Source organism: Pecten maximus, chromosome 9 (assembly GCF_902652985.1).
Source record: "Pecten maximus chromosome 9, xPecMax1.1, whole genome shotgun sequence".
NCBI classification, from domain to species: domain Eukaryota; kingdom Metazoa; phylum Mollusca; class Bivalvia; order Pectinida; family Pectinidae; genus Pecten; species Pecten maximus.
The window spans coordinates 38,218,425-38,243,740 of NC_047023.1; the positions used below are offsets into that span (position 1 = coordinate 38,218,425).

The window sequence follows — 25,316 nt, forward strand, 5'->3', positions numbered from 1 at the left end:
GGGAGGAAAGAAAGGGGAACGAGATAATGGATGGGGTGTGTGTGGGAGGGAGGAAAGAAAGGGGGAACGAGAGAATGGATGGGGTGTGTGTGGGAGGGAGGAAAGAAAGGGGAACGAGAGAATGGATGGGGTGTGTGTGGGAGGGAGGAAAGAAGGGTGAACGAGAGAATGGATGGGGTGTGTGTGAGAGGGAGGAAAAAAGGGGGAACGAGATAATGGATGGGATGTGTGTGGGAGAGGGGAAAGAAGGGGGAACGAGATAATGGATGGGGTGTGTGTGAGTGGGAGGAAAGAAGGGGGAACGAGATAATGGATGGGGTGTGTGGGGGGGGGAGGAAAAAAGGGGGAACGAGATAATGGATGGGGTGTGTGTGGGGGGGGCGGAGGAAAAAAGGGGGAATGAGATAATGGATGGGGTGTGTGAGAGGGAGGAAAGAAGGGGGAACGAGATAATGGATGGGGTGTGTGGGGGGGGAGGAAAAAAGGGGGGAACGAGACAATGGATGGGATGTGTGTGGGAGGGGGAAAAGAAGGGGGAACGAGATAATGGATGGGGTGTGTGGGGGGGGGGGGGAGGAAAAAAGGGGGAACGAGATAATGGATGGGGTGTGTGGGGGGGGGGGGAACGATAGAATGGATGGGGGTGTGTGTGGGAGAGGGAAAGAAGGGGGAACGATAGAATGGATGGGGTGTGTGGGAGGGGGAAAGAAGGGGGAACGAGATAATGGATGGGGTGTGTGTGGGAGGGGAGGAAAGAAGGGGGAACGAGAGAATGGATGGGGGTGTGTGTGGGGGGGGGAGGAAGAAGGGGGGAACGAGAGAATGGATGGGGGGTGTGGGGGGGGGAGGAAAGAAGATGGGAACGAGATAATGGATGGGGTGTGTGGGGGAGGGAGGAAAGAAGGGGGAACGAGAGAATGGATGGGTGTGTGTGGGAGGGAGGAAAGAAGGGGGAACGAGATAATGGATGGGGTGTGTGGGGGAGGGAGGAAAGAAGGGGGAACGAGAGAATGGATGGGGTGTGTGTGGGGGAGGGAGGAAAGAAGGGGAACGAGAGAATGGATGGGGTGTGTGTGGGAGAGGGGAAAGAAGGGGGGAAGAAATGGTGTGATGGGGGTGGGTGGGGAGGGAGGGAAAGAAGGGGGAACGAGATAATGGATGGGGTGTGTGTGGGGGGTGTAGGTGTAGGGGAGGGGAAAGAAAGGGGGAAACGAGATAATGGATGGGTTGTGGTGTGGGGGGGGGAGGAAAAAGGGGGAAGAGAGAATGGATGGGTGTGTGGGGAGGGGGAAAGAAGGGGGAACGAGAGAATGGATGGGGTGTGTGGGGGGGGAGGAAAGAAGGGGGAACGGAGACAATGGATGGGGTGTGTGTGTGGGAGGGGAGGAAAGTAGGGAGGGGGGAACGGAGAGTAATGGATGGGGTGTGTGGCGGGGGGGGGGGAGGAAAAAAGGGGGGGGGGGACGAGACGAATGGATGGGGGTGTGTGGGGGGGAAAGGAGGGGGGAACAAGAGAATGGATGGGGTGTGTGTGGGAGGGGGGAGAAGGGGGGGACGAGAATGGATGGGGTGTTGTGGAGGGGAAAGAAGGGGGAACGAGAGAATGGGGGGTGTGTGTGGGGGGGAAAGAAGGGGGAACGAGAGAATGGATGGGGTGTGTGTGGGAGAGGAAAGAAGGGGGAACGAGAGAATGGATGGGGTGTGTGTGGGAGGGAGGAAAGAAGGGGGAACGAGAGAATGGATGGGGTGTGTGGGGGGGGGGGGAGGAAAGAAGGGGGAACGAGAGAATGGATGGGGTGTGTGTGGGGGGGAGGAAAGAAGGGGGAACAAGAGAATGGATGGGGTGTGTGTGGGAGGGAGGAAAGAAGGGGGAACGAGAGAATGGATGGGGTGTGTGTGGGAGGGAGGAAAGAAGGGGAACGAGATAATGGATGGGATGTGTGTGGGAGCGAGAAAGAAGGGGGAATTAGATAATGGATGGGATGTGTGTGGGAGCGAGAAAGAAGGGGGAACGAGAGAATGGATGGGGTGTGTGTGGGAGAGGGAAAGAAGGGGGAACGAGATAATGGATGGGATGTGTGTGGGAGGGAGGAGAGAAGGGGGAAGTAAATTAGGGATAGGGTGTGTCCGGGATGGAGGAAGGGGGGGGGGGGGGGGGGGGGGGAGCGTAGATAAGAGATGTTTGTGTGTGTGTGAGGGAGAAATGTTTACATTTTTTTTCCAATCTTTAAATGTCTGGTGGGCAACATAATTATACATGATTACAGTACATTCTCACCTTTTTCTTTTAACATTTGACAGTACATAATATTAAGATATAAATTATAGATATACAGCTCTGATCTCAATCATGTCAATTTTGATTTAATGGTTGGGAGATTTTTGTAAATAATTGCTGTCCTATTGAAATTCTTCATTTACACTATTATGAGACATACCACAGCGAACACATTTCTGGAATTCAATATTCCGGAAAGGATCGTCTTGACATTGGTGAAGGTCACATGGAGGGTATCAGACATGGCAGCCATTTGCACTCTGGCACTGATTACAATGCAAGGCAGATCTGTCAACAAATAAACAACATGTTCTGAAAACCTTAAACACAACACAGTATGGTGTGTCATAGTGTACAATGGTGTATAATTGTCTGTCATGGTGAACAATTGTGTGTCATTGTGTGACATGGTGTACAATTGTGTCATGAGGTGTCATGGTGTTATGACGTGTCATTGTGTGTCATGATGTACAATTGTGTCATGAGGTGTCATGGTGTGTCATGGTGTACAATTGTGTCATGGTGTACAATTGTGTCATGGTGTGTCATGGTGTGTCATGGTGTACAATTGTGTCATGATGTGTCATGGTGTGTTATGGTGTGTCATTGTGTGTCATGGTGTACAATTGTGTCATGGTGTGTCTTGGTGTTATGGTGTGTATGTGTGTCATGGAGTATCATGGTGTGTCATGGTGTACAATTGTGTCATGGTGTGTCATGGTGTGTCATGGTGTACAATTGTGTCATGATGTGTCATGGTGTGTTATGGTGTGTCATTGTGTGTCATGGTGTACAATTGTGTCTTGGTGTGTCTTGGTGTTATGGTGTGTATGTGTGTCATGGAGTATCATGGTGTGTCATGGTGTACAATTGTGTCATGGTGTGTCATAGTGTACAATTGTGTCATGGTGTGTCATGGTGTGTCATGGTGTACAATTGTGTCATGGTGTGTCATGGAGTATCATGGTGTGTCATGGTGTGTCTTGGTGTACAATTGTGTCATGGTGTGTCATGGAGTATCATGGTGTGTCATGGTGTCATGGTGTGTCATGGTGTCATGGTGTGTCATGGTGAGTCGCCACCAAAGCTCCACCAAGAAACTCACCTGGGTTGAATTTGTCAGTGAGGAGTTCTGCCAAGAAACTCACCTTGGTTAATTTCATTTGTAAGGAGTTCCACCAACACCATGACAGGGCCCTGATGGAGGACTAGGCCCGACTTCCACATCAACACCATCTTGGAGGTCTCTTGTAGCTTTCTGCAATTGTAAAGAAACTTTATACAAAATTATCATCCACTATGTGAGTTTACATGGAGTCATCTGTTCGACCATGAGATCTTTCTCTGGGTACTTTGGTTTCCTGTCATTATAAGACCCATCCCCCACTTCAACCCAGGCAAGTGATTAATATAGTAGTGTACTAGGTTTTTATAACGCTGTAAAAAAAATAGGTTTATAAAACGATTAGTGAGAGTAAACTCTTTAATAGCCATGTTACCTGATGAAGCAGGGGAACAACCATGGAGGAAGTGAAGGACAGGTATAGTAGGTGTCTCTCTGTAGGTCTCCATCTGGTACGGCTGCTGGCCAAACCTCATCCTGTAATATACAATACATGTACAGTAGCTGTAAAAGATCTGTATATCAAGTCCTAATTCATGCATGGTTCATAGACTTGACACAAAGACTATGATCTACAATCTCCTCAAGTAGTTCTGGTGACAGACTAACCAATCTACAGTCTCCCCTGGTAGTTATGGTGACAGACTAACTAATCTACAGTCTCCTCTGGTAGTTATGGTGACAGACTAACCAATCTACAGTCTCCTCTGGTAGTTATGATGACAGACTAACCAATTTACAGTCCCCTCTGGTAGTTATGATGACAGACTAACCAATCTACAGTCCCCTCTGGTAGTTATGATGACAGACTAACCAATCTACAGTCTCCTCTGGTAGTTATGGTGACAGACTAACCAATCTACAGTCTCCTCTGGTAGTTATGATGACAGACTAACCAATCTACAGTCTCCTCTGGTAGTTATGGTGACAGACTAACCAATCTACAGTCTCCTCTGGTAGTTATGATGACAGACTAACCAATCTACAGTCTCCTCTGGTAGTTATGATGACAGACTAACCAATCTACAGTCTCCTCTGGTAGTTATGGTGACAGACTAACCAATCTACAGTCTCCCCTGGTAGTTCTGGTGACAGACTAACCAATCTACAGTCTCCTCTGGTAGTTCTGGTGACAGACTAACCAATCTACAGTCTCCCCTGGTAGTTCTGGTGACAGACTAACCAATCTACAGTCTCCTCTGGTAGTTATGGTGACAGACTAACCAATCTACAGTCTCCTCTGGTAGTTATGGTGACAGACTAACCAATCTACAGTCTCCTCTGGTAGTTCTGGTGACAGACTAACCAATCTACAGTCTCCTCTGGTAGTTATGGTGACAGACTAACTAATCTACAGTCTCCTCTGGTAGTTATGGTGACAGACTAACTAATCTTCAGTCTCCTCTGGTAGTTATGGTGACAGACTAACCAATCTACAGTCTCCTCTGGTAGTTATGGTGACAGACTAACTAATCTACAGTCTCCTCTGGTAGTTATGGTGACAGACTAACCAATCTACAGTCTCCTCTGGTAGTTCTGGTGACAGACTAACCAATCTACAGTCTCCTCTGGTAGTTATGGTGACAGACTAACCAATCTACAGTCTCCTCTGGTAGTTATAGTGACAGACTAACCAATCTACAGTCTCCTCTGGTAGTTATGGTGACAGACTAACTAATCTACAGTCTCCTCTGGTAGTTATGGTGACAGACTAACTAATCTACAGTCTCCTCTGGTAGTTATGGTGACAGACTAACCAATCTACAGTCTCCCTCTGGTAGTTATGGTGACAGACTAACCAATCTACAGTCTCCCTCTGGTAGTTATGGTGACAGACTAACCAATCTACAGTCTCCTCTGGTAGTTATGGTGACAGACTAACCAATCTACAGTCTCCTCTGGTAGTTATGATGACAGACTAACTAATCTACAGTCTCCTCTGGTAGTTCTGGATGAGAGACTGACTATATAATCTACAGTCTCCTCTAGTAGCTTAGTTCTGGAGAGCGATTAATATCATGATAAGAAACTATCAGTAATTAGAGGTTTTTGATAAACATCTGGTATATAATCAAGGGAGTTTGGTTTGGTTTGGTTTGGTTTATTTTGTTTAACGTCCTATTAACAGCTAAGGTCATTTAAGGACGACCAAGGTCATTTTGGGAGGCTGTGGTATGTTCGTGTTAAGTCTCCTTGTGATAGGCTGGATCTTTTGCCGATTTAGAGTGCTACCTCACTGAAGCATACTGCCGAAGACACCCAGCAGTACACCCCACCCGGTCACATTATACTGACAACGGGCGAACCAGTCGTCCCACTCCTAATTTGCTGAGCGCTAAGCAGGAACAGCAACTACCATTTTTAAAGACTCTGGTATGTCTCGGCCAGGGGACAGAACCCAAAGCCTTCCTCACAGGGGTGAACGCTCAACTAAAGGCCAAAAGTGAGGCATTGTCAAGGGAAACATTAGGAAGAAGAAAGTTGTTAAGAAAGAAGAGAAAAGATAAGATCCCAAGATTAGTCGCCTTTTACGATCATGCAATGGGGGCAGCAGGTACAATTCTTACGCCCTACCTGCAGGGACAAAATCAAGGGAGAAAATTACAATTAATCATTTCATTCACTACCAAATACGTCTGGATCATTACAATTTAATATTAACCAAATATGTCTTGATCATCAGGGGAGATAATTACAATGCAGTACCGACCAAATATGTTTGTATCATTACAATTCACTACTAGCCAAATATGCCTGTATCATTACAATTCACTACTAACCAAATATGTCTGGATCATCAAGGGAGATAATTACGATTCACTACTAACCAAATATGTATGGATCATTATAATTCACTACTAACCAAATATGTCTGGATCATCAAGAGAGATAATTACGATTCACAACTAACCAAAGTCTGGATCATCACTATACTAGCCCAATCTGTCTGAGAATCAGGGGAGCTTATTACATTTCATTGTTTACCATATGTGATCTGGACTATTAGGGGAGATAATCAGTATTCACTACGTATACTTACCACTGGTATATCTGGATCATCAGGGGAGATAATCATTATTCACTACTTACCACTGGTATGTCTGGATCTTTTGGGAGGTCTGCAGACATCACATAAACAAGGGCGTCTGTTAACTTTGGATTTTTGAGAGAACATGGGAACCTGAACACCAAACCCTGTTCTGTCAGAACGTCCAGGAATAGGTTGATCTGACCCTGCAATGGGTTGTAAAATAGACTGGTAAGGATAACAATAGCTTATCACACTGGTAAATGGAAACACACTAACAGTTATTCCAACGCCGGACAACACCTTGGCTATAGTCAACAATGGCGACAGAGGGAGAGGAAAGTGACATCTATGTCATCATTTGCACATTTCTGAATGTCTTATGACATTGTAAATAGCCACATGGAATGTCGGACATACCGATCTTTTACACGATGCCATTGATTTGTATATAGATATCCATACTTAAATTTAAAACCGGAATATGTTGCTGCGAAATGAGGACAAAAGGACCATTTATTCCATCTACAACATGTTTGTCTTCCCCTGTCACACCCACAGTACAATACTATGAATACTATTCACACTTCTACAACAGAGAAACACATTTGTGGTTCTGAATATCCATGTATTTACTGGTAGCGTCCAAGTGCAATTCTTTCGGTAACATGCCTGATTTTTCTTTTTTATTTATGTTGTTAGTAACTGAAAATACATTAAAATAAATGACAGAGGCACAATAAGTTGACCTCTGCAATCATGGACTTTATGACCTCTTGGTTTGACAGTAGTAAAACTCCTATGAATGACACAATATTTATTAAAACTAATCACAACCTACACTTTTGCCATTAAAAAGAATTTTGAAGTCATCCATCCTCCAACAGGGTATGTCTGTCCCGACACCGGGAATGTGCTCACGCTGAGAAGCCTGACCCCCCAGGCTGATAAGTGAGGTCAGCCTGCTGAGGTCACAGAAAGCTGGCTTCCTGTCAATGGCGGGGAAGTACAAACAGCAACCCTGGACAAATACAGGATGAATATTAATTACTGTTTGTTATTAAATGGAATATTCTAGACATATTCCCATATAGCAGGTAATATTTTGGGGGGATTTAATTTTGCTTTGTTTGCAGTCATTATAAGAATAATGCAAAAATAAATACCCAGCGAACATTCATATATAAGTCTACAGCAGAATATTAACAAGGGGTGGTTACACAAAATTTAATGTCCATGACTGGTTTCACAAATGCTAACGACACATTTGATTTCCCCGTAAATTTAGCTATAACTTATTTTCCTGGTCAATATTATGTTTGATCTTCAGATAAATGGCCATGGATCAGTAATAAGTATGATTCCGTGAGTTCACAATGCTATCAACACTGTTTTATTAAAACATACAAAACAACCTACTCCAACCCCATTTATTTGTCTATACTCACTCGTTCATGTAGAATGTCCAGAATCTTACTGATTTCACGGCAACCTGACTGGGAATCAAACTCTTTGAGCAGAGCGGGAGGACAAGTTTTTGTAATGTCAGCTAGTGATGCGATTGGATGAGGTCTGGTTGTTAGAGCTTCGAATGCCTTCAAGGTTTCCGTAAAAAACCCAAAATTGTTCCACGGGAATAACTTTCTCATAGTTTTCTGGGTTGACTTGAGGAAGGAATGCTTTGGATCATTTGCCTTAGAATTAAAATGGAATCTAAAGTTATTATGCATACATGTTTATCGATATACATTATCTTTACTCCTGATTGGTGGAGTTTCAACTGTCAATTCCTCTTCATCTAACCCTTGTATGTACTTTGCTTCTAAAAATGTGCAATAAAGAGAGGATTTTAATATTATTTTGATTAGATTTCATGAGTATGACAGAATATTCCATTAGTGAAAAACAGTAAAATATTCTGTCAACAGAGTGTGACACTGTCATATTTTCCAGTAATATCCTCATATCACAGGTGTACATAACTCTATTCCATCTAATATAAAGTTTAACCAATTGATCATGTAAGTTGACAGTACTGGGAAAGTCTGGTATTAAATGGAATACATGTGATGTACTTATATTCATGATATCAAGTATTGTTAGCTTACCAAGCTGACAGCTCTGAGAAGATCTTTGTTTTTCAGAACTGAGTTGAGATTGTCGAGAAGTGTGTGACCTAATCCCGTCTGTACCTGGTCATCAAACTTGTGTTCCTTTAATAACTGCTCATCTTCCTTACTGAAGTAGAAATTCAATAATTATAGAAACAAACCTACAGGACAGACCACTCAGTCATTGACCACTAATTAGTCACTCTTAATATAGAAACAAACCTACAGGACAGACCACTCAGTCATGGACCACTAAGTCACTCTTAATATAGAAACAAACCTACAGGACAGACCACTCAGTCATGGACCACTAAGTCACTCTTAATATAGAAACAAACCTACAGGACAGACCACTCAGTCATGGACCACTAAGTCACTCTTAATATAGAAACAAACCTACAGGACAGACCACTCAGTCATGGACCACTAAGTCACTCTTAATATAGAAACAAACCTACAGGACAGACCACTCAGTCATGCAGGGTGATTATAAATCTCTCATGTGTGTCAGCTAGGAGGTCTACAGGGTAATTATAAATCTCTCATATATGATATGTGCATCAGATAACTCACTTTTTGTAATATATTGCTCCATCCAGCAGATCAGCCCAGCCTCTTAGGGTTTCGTTGACTTTGTCCAACATTATTTTTAGTAAATCTTCCTTGACATTGGAAAGTCCGCCCAAAATAAATAGATTATCACGACACTGCAACAGATTAACATTTGAATAAGTGTACATCGTAACAGATCATTATACATTATCCTCATGATTTTGAGGTATAATATACCTGTAAGTCTGAAGGTATAATACACCTGTAAGTCTAAAGGTATAATACACCTGTAAGTCTAAAGGTATAATACACCTGTAAGTCTGAAGGTATAAAACACCTGTAAGTCTGAAGGTATAATACACCTGTAAGTCTGAAGGTATAATACACCTGTAAGTCTAAAGGTATAATATACCTGTAAGTCTAAAGGTATTATATACCTGTAAGTCTGAAGGTATAATACACCTGTAAGTCTGAAGGTATAATACACCTGTAAGTCTGAAGGTATAATATACCTGTAAGTCTGAAGGTATAATACACCTGTAAGTCTGAAGGTATAATACACCTGTAAGTCTGAAGGTATAATACACCTGTAAGTCTAAAGGTATAATACACCTGTAAGTCTAAAGGTATAATACACCTGTAAGTCTGAAGGTATAATACACCTGTAAGACTGAAGGTATAATACACCTGTAAGCCTGAAGGTATAATACACCTGTAAGACTGAAGGTATAATACACCTGTAAGTCTGAAGGTATAATACACCTGTAAGTCTGAAGGTATAATACACCTGTAAGTCTGAAGGTATAATATACCTGTAAGTCTGAAGGTATAATACACCTGTAAGTCTGAAGGTATAATACACCTGTAAGTCTGAAGGTATAATACACCTGTAAGTCTGAAGGTATAATATACCTGTAAGTCTGAAGGTATAATACACCTGTAAGTCTGAAGGTATAATACACCTGTAAGTCTGAAGGTATAATACACCTGTAAGTCTGAAGGTATAATACACCTGTAAGTCTGAAGGTATTATACACCTGTAAGCCTGAAGGTATAATACACCTGTAAGTCTGAAGGTATAATATACCTGTAAGTCTGAAGGTATAATACACCTGTAAGTCTGAAGGTATAATACACCTGTAAGTCTGAAGGTATAATACACCTGTAAGTCTGAAGGTATAATACATCTGTAAGTCTGAAGGTATAATATACCTGTAAGTCTGAAGGTATAATACACCTGTAAGTCTGAAGGTATAATACACCTGTAAGTCTGAAGGTATATATACCTGTAAGTCTGAAGGTATAATACACCTGTAAGTCTGAAGGTATAATACACCTGTAAGTCTGAAGGTATAATACACCTGTAAGTCTGAAGGTATTATACACCTGTAAGTCTGAAGGTATTATATACCTGTAAGTCTGAAGGTATAATACACCTGTAAGTCTGAAGGTATAATACACCTGTAAGTCTGAAGGTATAATACACCTGTAAGTCTGAAGGTATAATACACCTGTAAGTCTGAAGGTATTATATACCTGTAAGTCTGAAGGTATAATACACCTGTAAGTCTAAAGGTATAATACACCTGTAAGTCTGAAGGTATAATATACCTGTAAGTCTGAAGGTATAATATACCTGTGAGTCTGAAGGTATAATACACCTGTAAGTCTGAAGGTATAATACACCTGTAAGTCTGAAGGTATAATACACCTGTAAGTCTGAAGGTATTATATACCTGTAAGTCTGAAGGTATAATACACCTGTAAGTCTGAAGGTATTATACACCTGTAAGTCTGAAGGTATAATATACCTGTAAGTCTGAAGGTATAATACACCTGTAAGTCTGAAGGTATAATACACCTGTAAGTCTGAAGGTATTATACACCTGTAAGTCTGAAGGTATAATACACCTGTAAGTCTGAAGGTATAATACATCTGTAAGTCTGAAGGTATAATATACCTGTAAGTCTGAAGGTATAATACACCTGTAAGTCTGAAGGTATAATACACCTGTAAGTCTGAAGGTATTATATACCTGTAAGTCTGAAGGTATAATACACCTGTAAGTCTGAAGGTATAATACACCTGTAAGTCTGAAGGTATAATACACCTGTAAGTCTGAAGGTATTATACACCTGTAAGTCTGAAGGTATTATATACCTGTAAGTCTGAAGGTATAATACACCTGTAAGTCTGAAGGTATAATACACCTGTAAGTCTGAAGGTATAATACACCTGTAAGTCTGAAGGTATAATACACCTGTAAGTCTGAAGGTATTATATACCTGTAAGTCTGAAGGTATAATATACCTGTAAGTCTGAAGGTATAATATACCTGTGAGTCTGAAGGTATAATACACCTGTAAGTCTGAAGGTATAATACACCTGTAAGTCTGAAGGTATAATACACCTGTAAGTCTGAAGGTATTATATACCTGTAAGTCTGAAGGTATAATACACCTGTAAGTCTGAAGGTATTATACACCTGTAAGTCTGAAGGTATAATATACCTGTAAGTCTGAAGGTATAATACACCTGTAAGTCTGAAGGTATAATACACCTGTAAGTCTGAAGGTATTATACACCTGTAAGTCTGAAGGTATAATACACCTGTAAGTCTGAAGGTATAATACACCTGTAAGTCTGAAGGTATAATATACCTGTAAGTCTGAAGGTATAATATACCTGTAAGTCTGAAGGTATAATATACCTGTAAGTCTGAAGGTATAATACACCTGTAAGTCTGAAGGTATTATACACCTGTAAGTCTGAAGGTATAATACACCTGTAAGTCTGAAGGTATAATACACCTGTAAGTCTGAAGGTATTATACACCTGTAAGTCTGAAGGTATAATACACCTGTAAGTCTGAAGGTATTATACACCTGTAAGTCTGAAGGTATTATATACCTGTAAGTCTGAAGGTATAATACACCTGTAAGTCTGAAGGTATAATACACCTGTAAGCTTAAGTCTGAAGGTTTAATACACCTGTAAGTCTGAAGGTATTATATACCTGTAAGTCTGAAGGTATAATATACCTGTAAGTCTGAAGGTATAATACACCTGTAAGTCTGAAGGTATAATATACCTGTAAGTCTGAAGGTATAATACACCTGTAAGTCTGAAGGTATTATACTCCTGTAAGCCTGAAGGTATAATACACCTGTAAGTCTGAAGGTATAATACACCTGTAAGTCTGAAGGTATTATACACCTGTAAGTCTGAAGGTATAATACACCTGTAAGCTTAAGTCTGAAGGTATAATACACCTGTAAGTCTGAAGGTATAATATACCTGTAAGTCTGAAGGTATAATACACCTGTAAGTCTGAAGGTATAATACACCTGTAAGTCTGAAGGTATAATATACCTGTAAGTCTGAAGGTATAATACACCTGTAAGTCTGAAGGTATAATATACCTGTAAGTCTGAAGGTATAATATACCTGTAAGTCTGAAGGTATAATACACCTGTAAGTCTGAAGGTATAATACACCTGTAAGTCTGAAGGTATAATATACCTGTAAGTCTGAAGGTATAATACACCTGTAAGTCTGAAGGTATAATATACCTGTAAGTCTGAAGGTATAATATACCTGTAAGTCTGAAGGTATTATACACCTGTAAGTCTGAAGGTATAATACACCTGTAAGTCTGAAGGTATAATATACCTGTAAGTCTGAAGGTATAATATACCTGTAAGTCTGAAGGTATAATACACCTGTAAGTCTGAAGGTATTATATACCTGTAAGTCTGAAGGTATAATACACCTGTAAGTCTGAAGGTATAATAAAACTGTAAGTCTGAATGTATTATATACCTGTAAGTCTGAAGGTATAATATACCTGTAAGTCTGAAGGTATAATATACCTGTAAGTCTGAAGGTATAATACACCTGTAAGTCTGAAGGTATAATACTCCTGTAAGTCTGAAGGTATAATACTCCTGTAAGTCTGAAGGTATCATACACCTGTAAGTCTGAAGGTATAATACACCTGTAAGTCTGAAGGTATAATATACCTGTAAGTCTGAAGGTATAATTACCTGTAAGTCTGAAGGTATAATACACCTGTAAGTCTGAAGGTAAAATATACCTGTAAGTCTGAAGGTATAATACACCTGTAAGTCTGAAGGTATAATACTCCTGTAAGTCTGAAGGTATAAAACACCTGTAAGTCTGAAGGTATAATACACCTGTAAGTCTGAAGGTATAATATACCTGTAAGTCTGAAGGTATAATACACCTGTAAGTCTGAAGGTATAATACACCTGTAAGTCTGAAGGTATAATACACCTGTAAGTCTGAAGGTATTATATACCTGTAAGTCTGAAGGTATAATATACCTGTAAGTCTGAAGGTATAATTACCTGTAAGTCTGAAGGTATAATATACCTGTAAGTCTGAAGGTATAATACACCTGTAAGTCTGAAGGTATAATATACCTGTAAGTCTGAAGGTATAATACACCTGTAAGTCTGAAGGTATAATATACCTGTAAGTCTGAAGGTATAATATACCTGTAAGTCTGAAGGTATAATACATCTGTAAGTCTGAAGGTATAATACACCTGTAAGTCTGAAGGTATAATATACCTGTAAGTCTGAAGGTATAATATACCTGTAAGTCTGAAGGTATTATATACCTGTAAGTCTGAAGGTATTATATACCTGTAAGTCTGAAGGTATAATACACCTGTAAGTCTGAAGGTATTATATACCTGTAAGTCTGAAGGTATAATATACCTGTAAGTCTGAAGGTATAATACACCTGTAAGTCTGAAGGTATTATATACCTGTAAGTCTGAAGGTATAATATACCTGTAAGTCTGAAGGTATAATACACCTGTAAGTCTGAAGGTATAATATACCTGTAAGTCTGAAGGTATAATACACCTGTAAGTCTGAAGGTATTATACTCCTGTAAGCCTGAAGGTATAATACACCTGTAAGTCTGAAGGTATAATACACCTGTAAGTCTGAAGGTATAATATACCTGTAAGTCTGAAGATATAATATACCTGTAAGTTTGAAGGTATAATATACCTGTAAGTCTGAAGGTATAATACTCCCGTAAGTCTGAAGGTATAATACTCCTGTAAGTCTGAAGGTATAAAACACCTGTAAGTCTGAAGGTATAAAACACCTGTAAGTCTGAAGGTATAATACACCTGTAAGTCTGAAGGTATTATATACCTGTAAGTCTGAAGGTATAATTACCTGTAAGTCTGAAGGTATAATACTCCTGTAAGTCTGAAGGTATAATACACCTGTAAGTCTGAAGGTATAATACTCCTGTAAGTCTGAAGGTATAATTACCTGTAAGTCTGAAGGTATAATACTCCTGTAAGTCTGAAGGTATAATATACCTGTAAGTCTGAAGGTATAATACACCTGTAAGTCTGAAGGTATAATACTCCTGTAAGTCTGAAGGTATAATACTCCTGTAAGTCTGAAGGTATAATTACCTGTAAGTCTGAAGGTATAATACACCTGTAAGTCTGAAGGTATAATATACCTGTAAGTCTGAAGGTATAATATACCTGTAAGCCTGAAGGTATAATACTCCTGTAAGTCTGAAGGTATAATATACCTGTAAGTCTGAAGGTATAATATACCTGTAAGCCTGAAGGTATAATACACCTGTAAGTCTGAAGGTATAATATACCTGTAAGTCTGAAGGTATAATACACCTGTAAGCCTGAAGGTATAATACACCTGTGAGTCTGAAGGTATAATACACCTGTAAGTCTGAAGGTATAATATACCTGTAAGTCTGAAGGTATTATATACCTGTAAGCCTGAAGGTATAATACACCTGTAAGTCTGAAGGTATAATATACCTGTAAGTCTGAAGGTATAATACACCTGTAAGTCTGAAGGTATAATACACCTGTAAGCCTGAAGGTATAATACACCTGTAAGTCTGAAGGTATAATACACCTGTAAGCTTAAGTCTGAAGGTATAATATACCTGTAAGTCTGAAGGTATTATATACCTGTAAGTCTGAAGGTATAATACACCTGTAAGTCTGAAGGTATTATACACCTGTAAGTCTGAAGGTATAATACACCTGTAAGTCTGAAGGTATAATACACCTGTAAGCTTAAGTCTGAAGGTATAATACACCTGTAAGTCTGAAGGTATAATACACCTGTGAGTCTGAAGGTATAATACGCCTGTAAGTCTGAAGGTATAATATACCTGTAAGTCTGAAGGTATAATACACCTGTAAGTCTGAAGGTATAATACACCTGTAAGTCTGAAGGTATAATACACCTGTAAGTCTGAAGGTATAATATACCTGTAAGTCTGAAGGTATAATACACCTGTAAGTCTGAAGGTATAATATACATGTAAGTCTGAAGGTATAATACACCTGTAAGTCTGAAGGTATAATATACCTGTAAGTCTGAAGGTATAATACACCTGTAAGTCTGAAGGTATAATACACCTGTAAGTCTGAAGGTATAATACAACTGTAAGTCTGAAGGTATTATACACCTGTAAGTCTGAAGGTATAATACTCCTGTAAGTCTGAAGGTATAATACTCCTGTAAGTCTGAAGGTATAATACACCTGTAAGTCTGAAGGTATAATACACCTGTAAGTCTGAAGGTATAATTACCTGTAAGTCTGAAGGTAAAATATACCTGTAAGTCTGAAGGTATAATATACCTGTAAGTCTGAAGGTATAATTACCTGTAAGTCTGAAGGTATAATACACCTGTAAGTCTGAAGGTATTATATACCTGTAAGTCTGAAGGTATAATATACCTGTAAGTCTGAAGGTATAATTACCTGTAAGTCTGAAGGTATAATACACCTGTAAGTCTGAAGGTAAATATACCTGTAAGTCTGAAGGTATAAAAACCTGTAGTCTAAGGTATAATACCCTGTAAGTCTGAAGGTATAAAACACCTGTAGTCTGAGGTAAACATACACCTGTAGTTGAAGTATAATATACCTGTAAGTCTGAAGTAAACACCGTAAGTCGAAGGGATAATACACCTGTAAGTCGAAGGTAAATATCGTAAGTCTGAAGTATATATACCGTAAGTCTGAGGTATAATACATCTGTAGTCTGAAGGTAATATACACCTGTAATCTGAAGGTTAATTCCTGTAGTCGAAGTATAATATACCTGTAGTCTGAGGTATTATATACCTGTAAGTCTGAAGTATAATACACCTGTAAGTCTAAGGTATTATATACCTGTAAGTCTGAAGGTATAATAACCTGTAAGTCTAAAGGATCAATATTGTAGAGTCTGAGGTATAATCAACCTGTAATCTGAAGATAATATACCTGTAAGTCTGAAGGTATAATACCCTGTAATCTAAAGTATATACCCTTAAGTCTAGGTATATATACCTGTAAGTCTGAAGGTATAATATACCTGTAAGTCTGAAGGTATTATATACCTGTAAGTCTGAAGGTATAATACACCTGTAAGTCTGAAGGTATTATACACCTGTAAGTCTGAAGGTATAATACACCTGTAAGTCTGAAGGTATAATACACCTGTAAGTCTGAAGGTATAATACACCTGTAAGCTTAAGTCTGAAGGTATAATACACCTGTAAGTCTGAAGGTATAATATACCTGTAAGTCTGAAGGTATAATACACCTGTAAGTCTGAAGGTATAATTACCTGTAAGTCTGAAGGTATAATACACCTGTAAGTCTGAAGGTATAATACACCTGTAAGTCTGAAGGTATAATATACCTGTAAGTCTGAAGGTATAATTACCTGTAAGTCTGAAGGTATAATACACCTGTAAGTCTGAAGGTATAATATACCTGTAAGTCTGAAGGTATAATATACCTGTAAGCCTGAAGGTATAATACTCCTGTAAGTCTGAAGGTATAATACACCTGTAAGTCTGAAGGTATAATATACCTGTAAGTCTGAAGGTATAATACACCTGTAAGCCTGAAGGTATAATACACCTGTGAGTCTGAAGGTATAATACACCTGTAAGTCTGAAGGTATAATATACCTGTAAGTCTGAAGGTATAATACACCTGTAAGTCTGAAGGTATAATACACCTGTAAGTCTGAAGGTATAATACACCTGTAAGCTTAAGTCTGAAGGTATAATATACCTGTAAGTCTGAAGGTATTATATACCTGTAAGTCTGAAGGTATAATTACCTGTAAGTCTGAAGGTAAAATATACCTGTAAGTCTGAAGGTATAATATACCTGTAAGTCTGAAGGTATAATTACCTGTAAGTCTGAAGGTATAATACACCTGTAAGTCTGAAGGTATTATATACCTGTAAGTCTGAAGGTATAATATACCTGTAAGTCTGAAGGTATAATTACCTGTAAGTCTGAAGGTATAATACACCTGTAAGTCTGAAGGTAAAATATACCTGTAAGTCTGAAGGTATAATACACCTGTAAGTCTGAAGGTATAATACTCCTGTAAGTCTGAAGGTATAAAACACCTGTAAGTCTGAAGGTATAATACACCTGTAAGTCTGAAGGTATAATATACCTGTAAGTCTGAAGGTATAATACACCTGTAAGTCTGAAGGTATAATACACCTGTAAGTCTGAAGGTATAATATACCTGTAAGTCTGAAGGTATAATATACCTGTAAGTCTGAAGGTATAATACATCTGTAAGTCTGAAGGTATAATACACCTGTAAGTCTGAAGGTATAATATACCTGTAAGTCTGAAGGTATAATATACCTGTAAGTCTGAAGGTATTATATACCTGTAAGTCTGAAGGTATAATACACCTGTAAGTCTGAAGGTATTATATACCTGTAAGTCTGAAGGTATAATATACCTGTAAGTCTGAAGGTATAATACACCTGTAAGTCTGAAGGTATAATACACCTGTAAGTCTGAAGGTATAATACACCTGTAAGTCTAAAGGTATAATACACCTGTAAGTCTGAAGGTATAATATACCTGTAAGTCTGAAGGTATAATATACCTGTAAGTCTGAAGGTATTATATACCTGTAAGTCTGAAGGTATAATACACCTGTAAGTCTGAAGGTATTATACACCTGTAAGTCTGAAGGTATAATACACCTGTAAGTCTGAAGGTATAATACACCTGTAAGTCTGAAGGTATAATATACCTGTAAGTCTGAAGGTATAATATACCTGTAAGTCTGAAGGTATTATATACCTGTAAGTCTGAAGGTATAATACACCTGTAAGTCTGAAGGTATAATACACCTGTAAGTCTAAAGGTATAATACACCTGTAAGTCTGAAGGTATAATATACCTGTAAGTCTGAAGGTATAATATACCTGTAAGTCTGAAGGTATTATATACCTGTAAGTCTGAAGGTATAATACACCTGTAAGTCTGAAGGTATTATACACCTGTAAGTCTGAAGGTATAATACACCTGTAAGTCTGAAGGTATAATACACCTGTAAGTCTGAAGGTATAATACACCTGTAAGTCTGAAGGTATAATATACCTGTAAGTCTGAAGGTATAATATACCTGTAAGTCTGAAGGTATAATTACCTGTAAGTCTGAAGGTATAATACACCTGTAAGTCTAAAGGTATTATACACCTGTAAGTCTGAAGGTATAATACACCTGTAAGTCTGAAGGTATTATACACCTGTAAGTCTGAAGGTATAATACACCTGTAAGTCTGAAGGTATAATACACCTGTAAGCTTAAGTCTGAAGGTATAATACACCTGTAAGTCTGAAGGTATAATATACCTGTAAGTCTGAAGGTATAATACACCTGTAAGTCTGAAGGTATAATTACCTGTAAGTCTGAAGGTATAATACACCTGTAAGTCTGAAGGTATAATACACCTGTAAGTCTGAAGGTATAATATACCTGTAAGTCTGAAGGTATAATTACCTGTAAGTCTGAAGGTATAATACACCTGTAAGTCTGAAGGTATAATATACCTGTAAGTCTGAAGGTATAATATACCTGTAAGCCTGAAGGTATAATACTCCTGTAAGTCTGAAGGTATAATACACCTGTAAGTCTGAAGGTATAATATACCTGTAAGTCTGAAGGTATAATACACCTGTAAGCCTGAAGGTATAATACACCTGTGAGTCTGAAGGTATAATACACCTGTAAGTCTGAAGGTATAATATACCTGTAAGTCTGAAGGTATAATACACCTGTAAGTCTGAAGGTATAATACACCTGTAAGTCTGAAGGTATAATACACCTGTAAGTCTGAAGGTATAATACACCTGTAAGCTTAAGTCTGAAGGTATAATATACCTGTAAGTCTGAAGGTATAATACACCTGTAAGTCTGAAGGTATTATACACCTGTAAGTCTGAAGGTATAATACACCTGTAAGTCTGAAGGTATAATACACCTGTAAGCTTAAGTCTGAAGGTATAATATACCTGTAAGTCTGAAGGTATAATACACCTGTAAGCTTAAGTCTGAAGGTATAATATACCTGTAAGTCTGAAGGTATTATATACCTGTAAGTCTGAAGGTATTATATACCTGTAAGTCTGAAGGTATAATACACCTGTAAGTCTGAAGGTATTATACACCTGTAAGTCTGAAGGTATAATACACCTGTAAGTCTGAAGGTATAATACACCTGTAAGCTTAAGTCTGAAGGTATAATACACCTGTAAGTCTGAAGGTATAATACACCTGTGAGTCTGAAGGTATAATATGCCTGTAAGTCTGAAGGTATAATATACCTGTAAGTCTGAAGGTATAATACACCTGTAAGTCTGAAGGTATAATACACCTGTAAGTCTGAAGGTATAATACACCTGTAAGTCTGAAGGTATAATATACCTGTAAGTCTGAAGGTATAATACACCTGTAAGTCTGAAGGTATAATATACATGTAAGTCTGAAGGTATAATACACCTGTAAGTCTGAAGGTATAATACTCCTGTAAGTCTGAAGGTATAATACACCTGTAAGTCTGAAGGTATAATACACCTGTAAGTCTGAAGGTATAATACAACTGTAAGTCTGAAGGTATTATACACCTGTAAGTCTGAAGGTATAATACTCCTGTAAGTCTGAAGGTATAATACTCCTGTAAGTCTGAAGGTATAATACACCTGTAAGTCTGAAGGTATAATACACCTGTAAGTCTGAAGGTATAATTACCTGTAAGTCTGAAGGTAAAATATACCTGTAAGTCTGAAGGTATAATATACCTGTAAGTCTGAAGGTATAATTACCTGTAAGTCTGAAGGTATAATACACCTGTAAGTCTGAAGGTATTATATACCTGTAAGTCTGAAGGTATAATATACCTGTAAGTCTGAAGGTATAATTACCTGTAAGTCTGAAGGTATAATACACCTGTAAGTCTGAAGGTAAAATATACCTGTAAGTCTGAAGGTATAATACACCTGTAAGTCTGAAGGTATAATACTCCTGTAAGTCTGAAGGTATAAAACACCTGTAAGTCTGAAGGTATAATACACCTGTAAGTCTGAAGGTATAATATACCTGTAAGTCTGAAGGTATAATACACCTGTAAGTCTGAAGGTATAATATAATAGATTCACAGCTGTCGGGTACATTAAATGGATCTGGTCTGCCCTATTGATTAGCGGTGATTGACACAAATAGCGATTTCCTTATGGGTCTAGGTCAGTCAATTAATAAAAAGTCTAAACCCTCACAAGTCTGTCATTGATAATATTTTATGTGACAAAATTGTTTAAGACCAGCTAACATTTTACTGGTACTTATTTACTTGAACATGACATATTTTCATTAGTTCTTCGTACAAAACCTACGTTGTTACTGTTACATAACGTACTTACCTGGCCAATGATGGATATGATCTGTGTTGCTATTTTCTTTGCTGTAACATCATCAGTGTTGGAGAATGGCAGTACAACAACACAGCCGTTACTCAGCACCAAGTTCTCACAGCCCTGAAACAAGGTCAAAGGAGTAAAGTTCTCAGTAGTTTACATATTTTAATTTTTGTGTTTTTTGTGCTAATATATGTTCCATTAATGGTTAATGTCCATATTGATTAGTTTTTGCAGAGCTGTACTTTTGAAGCATCAAAAAAGACAGAATTAATAAATAAAATGGTGAATATTATATAAAATAGATTCATTTAGACATTATGGTGACTATTCCAACCTACTGACATATCATTTTTGTGAGAATTGAAGGTTTTACTTTTAAATTAGAATTTCCTTACAGTGCCATCGACACACTCATACACATTGTACTGGGGGCTGCTAGTCTGTTCCAGGTGCCAGCCTTTCTCCACACAAATTGGATTACTCAAGTCCAGTAGCTTTTTTGAAAAAAATCCAGTTTTGTTGACATCACTTGGATTGTGCACGACTACCAACTTGTAGTTTTCATAAGGAGTCAAAACTTTGTCTGAAAACATTAGATAGTATTATAAATTGTAGTTGGAGATATAAAGAAACCTTTTCCTCGTTAAAATCACATACAACTAGTACTGCTTCTGTGTAGTTGTTATCGTATCTGTTCCTGAATTTCAGTCTGACATTGGCCATATTATGACCTGCTTACATCGTTAAGAACGCTGGAATGAGTGGAATCACCTGATCAGAAGTAGATTAATATCATTTATTTGACAAACGCACAATAAAACTGATTATACAGTATATTTGGTGGCGCTTTAAATAAAGAGCCTATGTACATTTAAGAGACAATTTTTTACATATGATTTGTATTTCCTGCTTTCAACTTTATTTATGTAATATTTGATTGGCTGATTATGTCATGTGACGTGGTTTGGCTGGTGAGTCTGCGTAGAAGCCATTTCAAACTGACAGTTAAAAATTAAAGACACCTTTTTTAATATCTTTAAAACTTTTGTGTTAATTTGTATTTAATTATGTTGATATCAAGCGTTTGACACTTATCCTCGATGTAGAAGTGTGCTGTAAACATCGACGATAATATCCGGGTAAGTCTGTTTGTTTTCTTTGCTTGATTACACAAATAATCAGGGCCCTTTTTAAGGCCTCACATTCACTCAAAAAACAAGTCTTTGAAAAGTATTTAATTTCATTGTAAACTTTACCTAAAACTTTAATGATTAATAATAAATTTCTTTGGCCACCTTCATATAGGTGAGCCATTTTTTGGCCAATACCTTGTGTGTTATTTTGTAGGACAAACATTGCGTTTGAGATTACAAAGCTTGCTGCGGCGGGGAAAACCCATATGACTATCTTTACAAAGAAGTGGGAAAACATCCTTTTCTTCTTGATTATGCAGGGCTATGTTCAAAACTGTTCAAGACAAAACCGTGAGGTGTTACATGTTAGGTTTTCATACTGTGGAATTAACATTAATGTAACAAACCACAGGAAGTGAAAAACGACACTATGTTTTTGTTAGCTGCAGCGCCAGTTAAGATCTGTGATGCCCTAGATCATTGTAACATACCCTTCATAATGTCCTCCAGATCATTAGTTTTCAGCATGGTCGCTGGTGGGGATATCATGGGACAGCCATCAAGTTTAAGTGTAGTTATTGATGCTGAATCAATATAATTGTATACATCTTAATAAATTGTTCCCAATGACCAGTGAATGAAAGCTTATTTAATAAATGTACCTGTACTTTTCAAACTTCAAAACACTCACATTTAACAATATGTCCTAGCTCATTGATACTTAACATTGGTTATTATATCTACTGAAAACCCAAGACTGGTGAGGTGGCAAGGGTGGAGAGGGTGGCACAGGTGGAGAGGGTGGAGAGGGTGGAGAGGGTGGCACAGGTGGAGAGGGTGGAGAGGGTGGAGAGGGTAGAGAGGGTGGCAAGGGTGGCAAGGGTGGCAAGGGTGGCAAGGGTGGAGAGGGTGGAGAGGGTAGAGAGGGTGGAGAGGGTGGAGAGGGTGGCAAGGGTGGCAAGGGTGGCAAGGGTGGCAAGGGTGGTAACGTGGCAAGGGTGGCAAGGGTGGTGAGGGTTGCAAGGCGGTGAGGTGGCAAGGGTGGCAAGGGTGGTGAGGTGGTAAGGGTGGAGAGGTTGGTGAGGTGGCAAGGGTGGTGAGGTGGCAAGGGTGGCAAGGTTGGAGAGGGTGGCAAGGGTGGTGAGGTGGCAAGGGTGGTGAGGTGGCAAGGGTGGCAAGGGTGGCAAGGGTGGAGAGGGTGGTGAGGTGTTGAAGGGGAAGAGGTCAATGAGGTGGCAATAATTCATAAGAGGACTGCATAGGTTATAGCTAATAACTACTGGGGTAAATAGCATGTATCATTATATAAATAAATACGCTTGTAAAGTTTTTGTTTTCAAAATCTTTTACAGTTTAATCTATGTCTGTTGTCAATATGTACATGTAAAAACTTACATGGCATCATTTGAACAGAGGAAACAGCTGTAAAAGACATGTCTATCGATGTAGGTACAGGAACCATATTGAGAAGAGTGTGTAAACTTTTGTGTGTCAAGTTTTTACACCCCATGAATGAAATCTGAAAAGAAATTAAAAAGGTGATATTATATCTTTATCTCTTCTATAATAATTGTTCTTTTTTGTAGTCAGACATTGGACATTAACATACAAACTGAAAGTATAACTTTTAAACTAACTTAATTTGCAATGCTATCATGAAAATCACATAAAATAAAAATTTGATGAAATGTCAAACTAAGTTACTCTTTTCTCAACTGCAATATAGGGTCACTTTGATAAATATATATTAAGCTCCAAATTTGAATCTCTCATCTAGAATTTGTCGTTTTCCCTAAAAATAGTTCCAAACAAACTCCCTAATGCTTCCTAAAAATCTGAAAGTAGGTAGAGATCATTCATCACATCATTACACATACTGGCCCAATATCATGACCGACCCTTGGCTTTTTGGTTATAGAGAAGTAAAAGATATTACTGTTCTAATTGTTTATGAAGGTATGATGGACAATGGATGACAAAGGACAATAGACGATCGCAATAGGCCACCTGAGACTTCCTCTCGGGTGACCAAAAACTAAACTGGTACACTGTCCACTGTAATGTTGTCTGCTTTTCAGTGATATTAATAAGGCCGTCAATATAATAATGTATTGACCCAATACCTGTACAGGTACACATTTATATAGAGACATCTATGGTATGAAGTACAATACTTAAAGAAACATTTTTTTTGTATTGTACACTTCTACTGCTTCTTCCTGTCTCCCCAATATGTCTCAATAAGAAGATTTACGCACTTCCTGTAGTCTGATGTCTCTACTCTCAGACAGCCATTCGATGCCTTGGTCTGTGATGAATGGACACCCTGAAATTATAACTCATATGTCAGCTTATATTCAAATAAAAAAAAAAGAATAGTGATAAAAAATTGTTGAACATTGCCAACAATTCAGCAATATAACATATTATATTTTCTGGAGTTTCTGTTATGAGAAACCATGGATTACATTAAATTCAATAGAGCAAGTGCCTAAGACACTAAGTTACTACTGTGTAACAATTGTAAATGCTCAACCTAAACTTTGTTAACATTTATATTTTTTATTTTCTTTTTAATATTTTCCCCGGCAGCAAAAATAGATTTTTTCTAAGAAGGTATACCTGTCACTAAGAAGCTCTGTATAGTACATACCTGTCACTGAGAAGTTCTGTATAGTACATACCTGTCACCGAGAAGTTCTGTATAGTACATACCTGTCACTGAGAAGTTCTGTATAGTACATACCTGTCACTGAGAAGTTCTGTATAGTACATACCTGTCACTAAGAAGCTCTGTATAGTACATACCTGTCACTGAGAAGTTCTGAATAGTACATACCTGTCACTGAGAAGTTCTGTATAGTATATACCTGTCACTGAGAAGTTCTGAATAGTACATACCTGTCACTGAGAAGTTCTGTATAGTACATACCTGTCACTGAGAAGTTCTGTACAATACATACCTGTCACTGAGAAGTTCTGTATAGTACATACCTGTCACTGAGAGGTTCTGTACAATACATACCTGTCACTGAGAAGTTCTGTATAGTACATACCTGTCACTGAGAAGTTCTGTATAGTACATACCTGTCACCGAGATGTTCTGTATAGTACATACCTGTCACTGAGAAGCTCTGTATAGTATATACCTGTCACCGAGAAGTTCTGTATAGTACATACCTGTAACTGAGAAGTTCTGTACAATACATACCTGTTACTGAGAGGTTCTGTATAGTACATACCTGTCACTGAGAAGCTCTGTATAGTACATACCTGTCACTGAGAAGCTCTGTATAGTATATACCTGTCACCGAGAAG

At 38.5% G+C, this 25,316-nt stretch overlaps 1 protein-coding gene across 1 annotated transcript in view; it reads right to left on the reverse strand.

Annotated features, from left to right (window-relative positions):
- LOC117333995 overlaps nucleotides 1-25,316 on the reverse strand; it is a 41,335-nt gene that overhangs the window by 4,854 nt on the left and 11,165 nt on the right. The window contains exons 5-17 of the mRNA XM_033893416.1: nucleotides 24,257-24,324; nucleotides 23,394-23,517; nucleotides 22,490-22,582; nucleotides 21,261-21,448; nucleotides 20,869-20,982; nucleotides 9,114-9,247; nucleotides 8,538-8,667; nucleotides 7,878-8,123; nucleotides 7,271-7,450; nucleotides 6,492-6,635; nucleotides 3,778-3,878; nucleotides 3,427-3,536; nucleotides 2,439-2,566 (exon numbers count right to left, since the gene is read on the reverse strand). Of these exons, the coding sequence (XP_033749307.1) occupies nucleotides 2,439-2,566; nucleotides 3,427-3,536; nucleotides 3,778-3,878; nucleotides 6,492-6,635; nucleotides 7,271-7,450; nucleotides 7,878-8,123; nucleotides 8,538-8,667; nucleotides 9,114-9,247; nucleotides 20,869-20,982; nucleotides 21,261-21,448; nucleotides 22,490-22,582; nucleotides 23,394-23,517; nucleotides 24,257-24,324 (1,760 nt within the window). The remainder of the gene's footprint in view (nucleotides 1-2,438; nucleotides 2,567-3,426; nucleotides 3,537-3,777; nucleotides 3,879-6,491; nucleotides 6,636-7,270; nucleotides 7,451-7,877; nucleotides 8,124-8,537; nucleotides 8,668-9,113; nucleotides 9,248-20,868; nucleotides 20,983-21,260; nucleotides 21,449-22,489; nucleotides 22,583-23,393; nucleotides 23,518-24,256; nucleotides 24,325-25,316) is intronic.